Below are 13,065 nucleotides of genomic sequence, written 5' to 3'. Positions count from 1 at the left end.
AGTTTAATTAGAAAATACAATTCGATTATTTGATTACTTTAGTAATTTTGAAGGAGAAAATTTATAAAATCAATAATATGGAATGTATCGAACACATGAATTACTGTAAAATTTATGTTTCTTTATATTTACCTCTTTAGATCTTTCAACAAAAATATTCATTGAGTGCAACAAGCCAACAACCTGTGCAGTCATATACAAAGAATTATGGCTAATTAATTTTTTACATAACTAAATCGTCAAAACTAAAATAGACTTGATAGTAAAATATACAGAAAAAAACTCTCATGCCCTTTTTGATTATCATGTATAACTCCAAATTTTTTTATTAACATGATGTATCCTTTTAGAACTTACAATTGATCTTCACTCACACTGCTTCTAAAGGGTGTGATGGTGAATTCCGACAAAGAGGGCAAGAGCTATTCAATCTCAGCCACTCATCAACACATTCGGAATGAAAGCAATGTTGACACTCTGGTATGCATCTGAGTTCATCTTTTGGACAATAATCAACTAGGCATATAGGGCAGGTGACACCATTGGGTCCGGGAAGGCGTTTGCTTTCGCCGAGCACAACCTTCTTGTATGACTCAATGGTTGACTCGTCGAGACCCACCATCGCCGGTGGCTGAGGTGGAGGTGGCGCCACCGTGGCAGCCCTATTCCGAGCTGCCCTTCTTTCCACTATGCATGTGAAGCATGAAATGCATATGGAGCACATGATGGCTGGTATCACTATTGATAGTGCAATGATTTTGAATACCTCAAGCCCTTTTTTACCTGTGGGTAGTTGTTACATTAAAATTTGTCACAACTTGGATAAAATGTATTGTGACAACAAATAAATATAGCATACAATACAAAGTTGACGGGGTGGGATTAGTTTATTAGTCCAATTAAATTAAGATATTTGAGTTTACCAGGATTTTAAATATAAGAAAGTGGTGGTTCATAAGGTTTGGGTCATTGTATTTTAATTTGTGATATATATAGGCAATGACAGTTGGTTAATAAATGGTTATTTTCTAATTTTGTGGCTTGAATTTTGGTTGAATACCTTAACTAGGCTTGAAAAATACACATGTGACAAGTGGAAACAAAGAAGAAGACAATATATCAGTAATTAAAATCTTCATTACTTTGATAAATTTCTCGTCATGTTCCGTAAAAGAACAAAGTCGTATATATAAAAACATCTCAATTGTAAAAAATTCAAAAAAACGAGAGTTTCAATAGGAAAGAAATCATGAAACATAAAATTTTCAATGTGTGTATTTACTTGGTCACCTAATTAAAGTCCATTCTTTTCTTGAGGGTTAAGTTAAAGTCCCCATTTATCTGTTTAACATACTCACTAAAAACAAATCATTACTATGATATCATAATCCATCAATATCCTACATCCAACAATATTTTTGACTTTGCTTGAATTCCAACAAAAGGCTCAACAAAATCATTAGTATTAATCAATGATTACCTTTTCCGTGATCAAAGTAGCAAGTAATCCCACCGACGGTGCTGTTCCGATCATACCCACAAACTCCGCCCCGCGCCTCACATCCTTTGCAGTCGGGAAAGCTCCACGTCAGCCTCAGATCTCCGCCAAGATCCGACGACAGCCAATCACCACTTCCTCCTCGCCCGCCGCTGTCGTCCCACGACACGGGGATCGGGAGCGTGAACATAGTCGTGCACATGCTCATCGACCCGGCGAGGGTCCCCGAAGTGGTGGCCACGACCGCCGACGTGGAGTTCCCGAGGCAGTCGACGGTGGCGAGCCCCGTCCCAGCCACCGCAGCGCGGGGGCAGCTGAGGAAGACGAACTCGTCCATGTACATGGCCTCGAAGGGCGAGGAGGTCAGGTTCAGAGCCATGAGCTTCAGCGGGAGGCAGCCGTCCGGGTCGTAGAGTTGGATCTCTTGCATGAGGTAGTTTATGTAGCGGACGGAGAAGTTTCCAGAATATGGGAGGGTCAAGAGAAGGGCTCCTCTCCCTGCAATATCGTCGGAGCAAGTGAGGGAGAAGCCGGGGTAGCCGCCGCAGTTTTGAGGCTGCTGTTGTTCCTGCAGTGTGAAGGGGAAACGGATAGGTAAGGTATTGGTTCCACAATATTGTGGTGGGCAATGGTTTTTTTGAGCTTGGATTTTGTGGGAGGAGAGGATGAAAGTGAAGAAGAGGATGAGTTTTATGACACGTTCCATTAGTCAAAGGAGTTGGATTTGTCATTTGTCTGGGGTTTTTAAAGAGAGAATTCATGTATGTGTAGGTTGCTAAAGTAAAAAAGTCAGATGCTTGCTTGGTGGGCTAACCAAATGATCAAATTCAACTTAAATATAAAATTGATGATATTAATAACATGTCACTGATTATCTCACTAAATTGATTAAAATGGCCTGAGAGGAACAATTGCAATCTTGTTGAGAACCGTAAGGGATTTTACTTCTAGTTTCCAACATTAATTATAAAATATTTAAGGGATTATATTAAATTACATGAGACATGTATCCCTATATATGTTTTGACTTTTGCAAAAAATATTGACTTTACTCTTTCAAGTTGCAGCCAGGGAGTTGACATGAGCAGAGCAGGGGATTAGATTATTGAGAATGATGGATTGACAACCATGTTATTTTAATATGAAGGCAATTCTCGAGAGGTAAAAAGGGGAAATAGAGGTCACCTACAACTTCTGCATAATGTTGTCAACAACTGTTGTAGTACTATTTGGGTATTTCAATTAAGAAATACTCTCAAAGGGCAGGAAATAAGGTAGTGCTAAATGGTACAGGGCTACATGCTTTAAGATAAGCCTAAAAATGGTTATATTTGTTGAGACGTTAATGAGCTAAAGACAAACACTCTTATTCAAAAAATGAATAGGCTAAGGGCAAAACTTGGAGCAGCTGCTGAGATATACGAATCGATACAACTTTGCCATCTTTCCCGGCCCTCATGGCGTGGTATTTAATCTGAAGACCTGATTCATATTAATCACAAGTAGCGCTCTTATCCTATTTTGAGCTGTTGCAACTAAATCAATCTGTTTGCTAAGAATAAGGCTTTTGTTTCAAATTTCAAGATGTGAATGATGCAGTACTATTACCAAAAATGGAAATAGTACCTTCATTATCTTGCAAATTAGTGTTTACTGCAACTGCGTGAAGAGTTATCATAGCTTTTTGTTTCCAGTTATTTTGTTTTCACACCCACGACTTGAGATCAAAGATATCTGGAATTTTATTCAGAATGACACAGCCTAACTTAAGGTTTATTGTCGTAGTGGATGATACAGAGGATTGGATGAATAAATTCTCAAAAAGGAAGTGTGATGATATGAGATACATACCAGAAGTTGATTCATCATTGAGATGTTTGATGTCGAAAATCCCAGCAGAAGCCACATCAGCCTGGTTGTAGACATTATGGGATCCTTAAAGGTGGTAGTCCCAGCTCCCACTACGATATTCCTCTCTAAGGAAGAGTTCAATATGCCTAGCATCCAACGTCTGCATTATACCTGAATCGAATACTTGTTTAGTTCAAGGACCGATTTCTTTTACATACGAGCATGCCAGAGGAGATAATGACTAATGGTTTCACTTGTTTCTCATATTTCTAGAGATATAACAATAGAAAGTGCTAATGCAAGCTGATCAAAGATTTTGGCATGTGTTCTTGAATCAAACCATACTAAGGCAGTTTGAATGTAAACTGATAAATTATATTGTCGAAAGTTTTAACTCACCATCACAAGTACCAAGGTCACAAACAGGGCATCAGACAAGGTGCAAGTGTTCAAACAGAAAAGCAGTAGAATAGAAGTCAGTTAGGTATATCCATGATTGATCAATATAATTAGAGAAAGGAATGGTGCAATTTGAATTACCAGCAATCCAAATTCCAGTTTTAATATTGTTTAACAAACAGTATCCTTCTTTCTTCACCAATTTCTCTGACGTCTCCTCTTTGGGAGTTTTTATGCATTCTATTAAACTCTCAGTCAGGAGAGCATCAGGTGAGTCAAACAAGAATCCTCCAATTCGCACCCAATTAATCTGTTACCAGACAAAGCTAATGAATTTGGACAGAAGACTGTTTATTGTCCTCTAAAGCATGAAAGTGGAGTAAAAATCATAGTAGAATGTAATAGATAGATATCAAGTTGAAACTTGAGGGAAGAGATAGCTAATCATGTCATTCACTGAAAATCACTACCCTAATAGATTACATTCTTCAAACACTTCATTGTAAACAAATTGTAGAGAAAACAGGAAAATGTACACAGTAATGCATTACCAATATGTTTCTCCTGCTGATGGAACATGTATGTGTGACTTCCATCTGTAAATTAAACTCTATACATCAGTCAAAACAATTTCTCTGATCCCACAATTGTACAAAACGTATAAGGAACTGAAAATACCAAAAGCTGTGGTATAGAGTTCGATCCATTTGAATGGGACGTTTCCAGGGTCAGGAACTTGAAACCATTTGCAAGTTACAGCAAGCATCACTAGAGATCTCCCATCCAACAATTTGGCAACCTCGTCCCATACATCCTCTTCATACCTATTCATGTCAAAGATAAATACGAGATAGAACGATTTCAATTAATATACCTTCAGATTATAGAAATGCTACTGCATAACTAGTCATATTTCAACTCATGGATAAGCTTGGTGCAATCTCTGCATTATGCAAAGTGAGGCTCAGCACACTGCTTGAAATTGATACTGAAGCAAAGCCAGTTTTCAAGTTAAAACTCAATGTAAAAGTGAGGACAAGCAAATGTAACTTATGAGACATCTTCTGAAAGCATAGAAGCAGTTGCAATTCAGAAAAACTTAAGCGAATCCAAAAGCAGAATGAAGCTCTCAACAGAAGCAGTGATTGTGTATCATGAAAACATTTAAGCTGAATATAAAACACAACAAAAACACTCAAACACGAATTAAATCCACATATCTCACTCGATTGTAACCCACACTCAATCAATACATTCTCACCTACTAGAACTCAGATCAACAATATTATTCATCTTCAAGTTTAGACACTCCAAAAAAAATAGAAAACTAAAACTCGTAACACAAACATTGAAAAGCATCTGAATCAGATACGTACCAGCTGAAAATCGCGTGTGGATTCCGGCACGATGACCGTGGGGAGGCGCAGCAGCAGATTGATCGCGCTTTACTCAATCTCTTCCCCATTTTCTGCCGTTGCGATTTGTAAAATAATTTTATATTTTAATTTCTCGTTGTTATATATATAGGCGTAATTCAAATTTTTGCCGGTGTTTTTACAAATGGATCTTACTCGGGTACCGTTTTCAGGATTCGGACTATATGATTACCTTTTATTTAGCCCTTCAATTGGTATAAAGTAGAAATCGTTTTAGCCCATTAATTGTTTTAAATAATAAAATAAATTTGGTAACGTATTTTGTATCTCTCGTTACTAAAATATTCGAATTGTACATATAATTTCTGGTGAGGAGGGCAACTATATAAAATTAGGGGTCGAAATCTCTTTAACATTTAAAATTGAAAAAGTCCCAAAAAGGTGTGTATATCTTAATTATAATCTTTTTCTATTTTTCCGCTTTTCAAATTGGATTTGAATGCGACATCCTATCAAGAATTAACACCAATACGACGACTCTAGAAAATGTCAATCAAAATATAAAAACACAAATTATTTTGTATGTATAAGGCGCACAATCAGTGGAATTTGTACAACTTAATCTTTTTTAATTCAATGCTGTATCTTAGTTAAGCTCTTACCTCAGCTAATCCTCAACAGAATTCGGACTAAGCTCCAACCCCATTGGTGAATATTTCCCAATCGTATCCTTCAAATTAAGAGAACGTGACATATTTAATGTTTTGAACTAGTGATAGCAGTCACAAATATATAAAATTACCCGATTTTATTATTCTTGAATGACAAAGTAATTCTCATATATCGTTGAACACTGATACGCTGACACTTATATTATTTTTAGTACTATCTATAACCTCTAAGCACTAAAAAATTTAGCACTTACATAATTCATGTGTTTTTTTATTACTATACATAATTCTTTCTTAAGTACTAAGAAGTTGAACATTAATGTCATGACAAACTCTAATTGGCCGTGCAATAGTGTGCTCTTAGAGTGTCCACAATAGGGGAGCTGCGGCGGCCGACGCGTCCTCGGCGGCGCCGCGGCTCCCCTATGCCAAGGACACGGGCAAGCGCGGCAGAGGGTGGAGGAAAGTCGCGAGCCGCATACGCGGCGAGGCAGCGGCGCTGACCGCGGTGCCCTATTGCACGGCTTTGAGAGCCGCGGGGGTGGCGGTTCTGACTTTTGATTTTTTTAATTTTTTTAATTTTTTTAAATATCTATCTCTAATATATGTTCCCAACTCATTTTTTTCATTCCATTGCATTCTATTTATTTTTGTCTAATTAATTTTGTTCCAGTACAACTAAAATATATCAATAATTGATAAAATAGTGTGATTTGGGCGGTGGCATGGCCACTATTGGGCTGGACATATTTTTTGTGGTTGTGGAATAGTTTTTGTGGCTGTGAAGAGTTTTTGTGGCTTTGCCTTAAGTGCTTCCGTGGCTGTACCACATTATTGTGGACACTCTTACACGCCACAACAAGCTTAATTGTCCCTCATGCGATCAAGTCATGCTTTGCGGTAGGGAACGTCGGTACGTGCTCAGAAAGTAAATCTTCCATGTCATTCCGAGTGCCGTTAAAAGTTTTAATTATAATTTTCAGCAATAAAGTAATTAATCATTTATTTCTAGCAAAATTTTTCTTAAACCTATTGTCATTATTGACACGTATTCATGTTTTTTCACTTGTATGGTTGTATTCATGTTGCTATATGGTGTAAAATATAAACTCTGAATGCAATGTTAGAATTCAACCAATTTGCAATATTTAATGATGAGATAGATACCGAGGTGACAAAAATATGTGTCAATTTTTTAATCATTTGACTAAACGCGGTTAGTTAAATAAATTATGTATGCTATTCTCATATTTAAGGATGAAAGAATAAATTAGTAGTACTAGGGTTTCTACTTTCTACCGCCCCACTAATTATATTAATCATGTTGTAATAATTCGTCAATTGATTAGTGGGTATTGCGCATTAGTTGACTTCTTCCAATGTTATTACATCTTTTTCCTAATGTTATGCTAGTGCGGTTACATATAAATGATAGTGATTAAGAATTACGTAGATGCATTATGGAAGCAGGACATACAAAAAAATAGTTCAAACCGAAAATTTATGGTGAAATAACTAGTTAATGCTACTATATACATATAAGTAGTTTTAAAAACTGATTCAGACTTGGAGTAATATTTGTATGCCCATCGATATAAACTGAATTCTGTGTGCTATGTATTGTAGTCTATGCTGACATACGAAAAATGAACCCATTAATCATATTGCAAATTAGTGACCTATAAGAATACATAAATGTGACACACTTTTTTATTTGCACGTACTACTACTTTTGAAGTTAAAATTTTCGATAAATTTTACTGTTGCTAAAGGTTCTGAATACTGCTCTATATTTTATTATTCAAAATGGAAATATGCTGCAATATTTATAAAATCCAATGCTTAGGTTTCCGACAGCCCCATAACTCTTAGATGGCGTTTGCTTTTTTGTGATGGAAAAAGGCAGAGGTCAAGTAAATCATGAAGGAGCTATTGATTGACGGTCGCCGGAAGCTTGGCAAGGAGTGGAAATCCAGGCCAAAGTCGTAAGTACGATGAGATCACACATTTATAACAAAGTTACCCTCTCGATATATGTGATTTCGAGCTTAGTAAACATATTTGAATGAAAGTAAATATAACAATTTAAAGGATAAAATAGTCAAACTAGCTCAAATCAATTAATTCATCAAAATAAACAATGAATTAATTTGAATTATTTCTATTAATTCATCATCGGTCAAAGTATTCTCCTAAATAGAAATGTCAATCGGATCAGTACATTGAGTTTCGGTTCAACCCTATTTGAGTTTCGGGTTAATTGGTTGGTTGATGCTATAATTGAATTGAAATTTATCGGGTTGTAAATTTCTAACCATAAACCTAAACGTTCATATAAGGGCTAGCTTGATGAGCTAATCAGGATAAAATTAAAGCTAAATATTAGAATAAATCTTCTTATTTTGTCCTAAGAAACTTATATTTATAATGTATAAACATATACAAAAATTAAAGATATTAATCATGTGAAAACCATAAACACAAATCGGATTAAGTACTACAAGTATAAATATAAAAAAATATGACATTGGACAAAAATGATGTAAGTATAATAATTCTTGAATTGTTGGATATTGATATGTTAAAAAATCTTAAGTTTTATAAAATTAAAATGAAATATAGATATATTTTGGTAAATTTCAAAACATGTTTTATAATTTGGAATATTCGATATTGGTCAATTCATTTATACTCCCTCCATCCCATTTTAAGTAGAACATTTCTATTATGACATGAGATTTTATATAGTACTCCCTCCGTCCCAAGGTAGATGTCACACTTGGGAGATGACACGAGATTTTAGGAGATGTTATTTTGTGTGTTAAGTGGTGAGAGAAAATATAATTTTATAATTGATGTGAGAGGGAATTTTTTTCAAAAGAAGAAATGTGACATCTTGTGTGGGACAAACTAAAAAGGAAAGTGTAACATCTACCTTGAGACGAAGGGAGTATTGTTTTGTGAGTTAAGTGGAGAGAATAAAGTAAGAGATGGAGAAAAAGTAGAGAGAGTGACGTTTCTATTTTTAGAAATGTGAATTTTATATTTGACCGGTTGAATTTTATTCCATATTTGACCTGTGCGAATTTTATGAAATCGTTTTGACTTTATGAAGAAAAGTGTGTGAAAAAAGTTAGTGGAATGTGGACCTCACTTTTATAAAACAATCGTGAGTAGAAAGAGTTAGTGAAATGTAAGGTCCATTTAGTAAAAATAGTGAATATGAAATTCGACATTTATTGAGGACTATCCAAATAAGGAAACATTTAATGGAGACGAGTAATTCCAATCATGATTTATCAGTCTTCCATTAATATTTAATGATTTTATTATTAAATTTTTTGAATCATAAATTTAATTTAGCTAATTTATAACATTATGGAATATGGATACACTCAATATTCGATTTCCATGTATCCTAATTCTCTTTCCGATTGAATTAGGCGAACCATATTATTGAATGATCATATGCGATTCAACAAATCGTTTGACAACAGTAACCATTTTTATAAAATAAGACGAAAACTCTCTTATAAATATCTATTTTATTGATCTCAGTACTTCGAGTTCTATTATTCTCAACACAACATTTACTTATTTAAATCCACAATTACGAGAGTTTTTTAAGTACATGCATGTATATTTAATTGATTATTCGTTTATTACGACTTTACGAATATTCCACACCCAGTTCACAAAATCAGTATTGATAGAAGTGGGTTTCCCGTTTGTGAAAATATATGCTCCTCAAGTCACATAAAAATAAGAGCATTTTCTACTCTGGGATGTCCCACAAAAATATCCCCTTCTGTTTTCAGTAATTAAGGTCAGCTTCATTTTCAATTAATAATACTATAATTATTTTTCTTTCTATATGTCCCTTACTTTACCTTTTGTGCATTAATTTTCGTGTCGTCCTAAATGTCTAAATTTTTATAGGACAAAGATAAGTGGGAAAAATATGAGAGGATGTTTTCATTTTTGAAATGAGACTATTTTTCGTGGATATCACAAAATGATAAAATAAGATTATTTTTCGTGGACGGAGAGAGTAGTAGTAAAACACATAAAATATTTAGTTACCCAAATTTGAGATAACAAGAAAATTAAATATGAAATGAATATCGTTTAAAATAAAAAATCTTGTGTGAGAAATGATAAAGAATAGATTTAGATAAGGCTAGTGGTCCTAAAATAAAAATTTGTCATAATTTGGTATTTCCTATTAACTCAAAATTTGATCGGAAAAATTATGAACTTATCCCTTGTAGTGAATTTTTATGAATTGGGAAAAACTGATTTAGTGGGAGATTTAATACAAGTCTAAGTTTTGGATCAACTTAAAAGTTCACAAGATATATCAAATTTCAGTCAAAATTTGTCATTTTAGGGACCAATATCCTATAAATTTATAATTAATTAAACTAATTTTTGTGTTTGATAAATAAAATTTGGTATAGAATAAATACGTATGATACGACCGCAGCGTATGCACTTTTTTCCTATTTATTATTGAAAATCATAATATTAGAAAATGAAGTTCGAACAATTGAAATAAAGTTGCGTGTAAGGTACAATAAATAAAGGTCGCAATGCCGTTATGAAAATCGATTTGATTACACCACATAGAATTTTGTCTGTATAGTTCATTCATCCTTTTTAGTCAATTTCCGATAATTGACTATTTGTTTCTTAATTCGGAATTTCAAAAAATTAAAAAACTTGTGGTGCAAATTGTATTATCCTATAGTCGTAATTTTCTGCAATATAGTATACATTTATATATATGTGTGTGTGTTTTTTCCTATCTAACTCGTGAAACGCAAGAAGAATCTACTAAAAGGTCATACATTTGAGTGAGGATTTTTTTTGTATGAGAGTGTCACTATATGGGATAATATGAATGTTTTTTTTGCAAAGGTTTTTTTTGTATAAGAGTGCCACTATGAGATAATATGAATTTCGTTTTATGATATAGTCATTTGAAAAAGGCGAGGAAAATATTTGCACAAATCAATTGTAAATAATCTCTATATGCGTAATATGTAACTAATACAAAGACAAAAAAATAATGGCCATATGTTAATATAGTTGTCCAATATTGATTCACATTCTTGTACTACATGTTTTCCAAGTTGCAGTTGAGGAAATTAGCTACATCCTGTCCTCTGATCAATCTCCATCATTTCTTTTTTTCTTGTTGATAAAAATTGTTTTCCATTTCCTTTATCTCTTTAATATTCAAAGAATAATAAAAAGAAAAAACACAATAAAACAAGCACAAGACGTGGATACATTTTCTTAGCTAGTTTTAACTGATCAAGATGTTTCTTTTTTTGTTTTATTTTATGCACTGAACACATTTGAGGGTAAACGTACGCAAAGTGTGACATGTCTCATTTTATTTTATTTTATTAAAGTTTCATGAGTTTTTCATTGATATTTTAATAGAAATTTTGTAAGAATTTGGTGTCTTTTCTACTGACCAATTTAAACTTCAGTAATTAATAAGAAAACGCCACCAAGTAATCACATAATTTTGACAAAAATAATTTTATGCGTGATCAACTCAAATAAAAATTTTAATCCTATAGTGTCATGTATTTTACTTAATCCTTTCAATGTGAATGGCATGTTTTCTCTATAATCCATTTTAAAATGATGTATTCAGAAATTTAAAAAATGAAATCATAGCTCGAATATATACACGCTTGATGAATTTATGGTACTTTTATAGTTAAAATTATAATTTTGTTTTATCTTAATTTTATTTATTATATAAATAAAGCATTTGGTAATAATATATAATTACCATTAATTAAATCTTATAAATATTTATGTTTTTAATGTTGCATCTGAGATGAACTCAAGTCTCTTTGAATGACAAATAAATGTTTTACGCTATTGATATACTAACAAAGACGTAAATACAATAAAACTTCAATTTAGATAGTACTAGATTTATATGTGTCGAGGTTATCTTCATTAATCGTATAATAAAAAAACTATTCAACAAGTGGTACCGTCCCATTTGTGGGGTAGCTAAACAATAAGTGGTCCCTTTTTCTCCTCTGCAATCTGCTAAAGTGTTATCTGCTCCCTCTTACCGGTATAAATAATACTAGTAGCATCATAAGTAGTAGTAATAATAATAATAATAATAATAATAATAATAATAATAATAATATTTAATAAATAATAATAATGCGTCTAAAGTGCATAAAACTAATATTAGCAACAAATGGGTTAAATAACCGACCAAAGCATGACTCAATTGACAATACACTTCTTTTCTATCTAATAGGCCGGAGTTCGATTATTTATTATAAAGTAATTGAAGAACTATTAATAGTAGTACTACATAACATCATATAAACATGGAGTATTAAGTAATGATACAAAATTCTATACCACGAAATGTTGCTTATAATATAATAAGCACGGATTCAGTAATCTTGACCTGCGTACGTATACAAAATGAGGCTGCTAGGTTTGAAAGATTATATCTCAGGATTAAATATGTGTTTCATTCATGAGATTGAATCTCACAACTTAATCGTAGATAATAATCATATGATACGAGTTATAGTCATCCCTTCAACTAAAATAATCTTACAATTTAATCAGATCAATATTTATATAATGAGTCATAATAACCTATCAAAATTATAAATACTAGTAGTACTACTAATTTTTTAACCTCAATTAAAGTTAAGAATCGTGCAGTATATAAATGTCAATTAATGATACTCCTCAAACATTTTACCACTGCTACAATTCCTACGGCCGAACACACAAATATTATTGCTCGGAATATATAAAAATAATAATCCTCTATTTATTCGCTATAAATAATTGGGAATATAAATTTAGTAATATACTACCTCCGTCCCCAAATATTGTCCCACTTTGATCTGACACGAGTTTTAATAAATGTAATGAAAAGTGAGTTGAAAAAGTTAGTGGAACGTGAGTCCTACTTTTATATATTAGTTTTATAATAAAATGTGAGTAGAAATGAGTTAGTGGAATATGAGATCCACTACTAAAAATGATAAAAAGTGAAATAAAATAAACTTTCAGGGACGGACCGAAATGATAAAATGGGATAAACTTTCAGTGACGGAGGCAGTACTTACTGTAAGAAAAGAATTTAGGTGGAAATGAAATACTATAAGAAAATATAATGACTGCCTATGGACAGAAGCTGCCACAAAATGCCACTATAATTCTGACTGTTAAATCTCAACCCTTCCTTCCTTATCACACC

General features: G+C 33.1%; 1 protein-coding gene across 2 annotated transcripts; it reads right to left on the bottom strand.

Annotated features, from left to right (window-relative positions):
* Positions 1–300: 300 nt before the first annotated feature.
* LOC121773400 (putative RING-H2 finger protein ATL21A) lies at positions 301–5,219 on the bottom strand. Of its 2 annotated transcripts, XM_042170252.1 has the most exons (7): positions 5,125–5,219; positions 4,427–4,572; positions 4,300–4,344; positions 3,890–4,058; positions 3,350–3,509; positions 1,481–2,066; positions 301–783 (listed from the first exon to the last, which is right to left on the bottom strand). In XM_042170252.1, the coding sequence occupies exons 5-7, from the start codon at positions 3,500–3,502 to the stop codon at positions 371–373; spliced, it is 1,152 nt and encodes a 383-aa protein (XP_042026186.1). In that variant the 5' UTR covers positions 3,503–3,509; positions 3,890–4,058; positions 4,300–4,344; positions 4,427–4,572; positions 5,125–5,219; the 3' UTR covers positions 301–370. The 2 variants fall into 2 exon arrangements, with proteins under 2 accessions (XP_042026186.1, XP_042026185.1); XM_042170251.1 differs by lacking the exon at positions 3,890–4,058 and having other exon boundaries at positions 3,350–3,520.
* Positions 5,220–13,065: the final 7,846 nt, after the last annotated feature.

Source organism: Salvia splendens, chromosome 17 (genome assembly GCF_004379255.2).
Source record: "Salvia splendens isolate huo1 chromosome 17, SspV2, whole genome shotgun sequence".
Lineage (NCBI taxonomy): Eukaryota > Viridiplantae > Streptophyta > Magnoliopsida > Lamiales > Lamiaceae > Salvia > Salvia splendens.
The sequence above is the reverse complement of the archived record's forward strand: the minus strand, read 5'-3'. Positions and strand labels throughout refer to the sequence as shown.

Excerpts from the sequence above, each read along its gene's own strand:
- LOC121773400 (XM_042170252.1), bottom strand. The coding sequence starts at position 3,502 with ATGCTAGGCATATTGAACTCTTCCTTAGAGAGGAATATCGTAGTGGGA. Across the intron at positions 2,067-3,349 it reads CAATGATGAATCAACTTCTG|GAACAACAGCAGCCTCAAAA; the intron begins GTATGTATCTCA and ends TTCACACTGCAG. Across the intron at positions 784-1,480 it reads CTACTTTGATCACGGAAAAG|GTAAAAAAGGGCTTGAGGTA; the intron begins GTAATCATTGAT and ends AACTACCCACAG.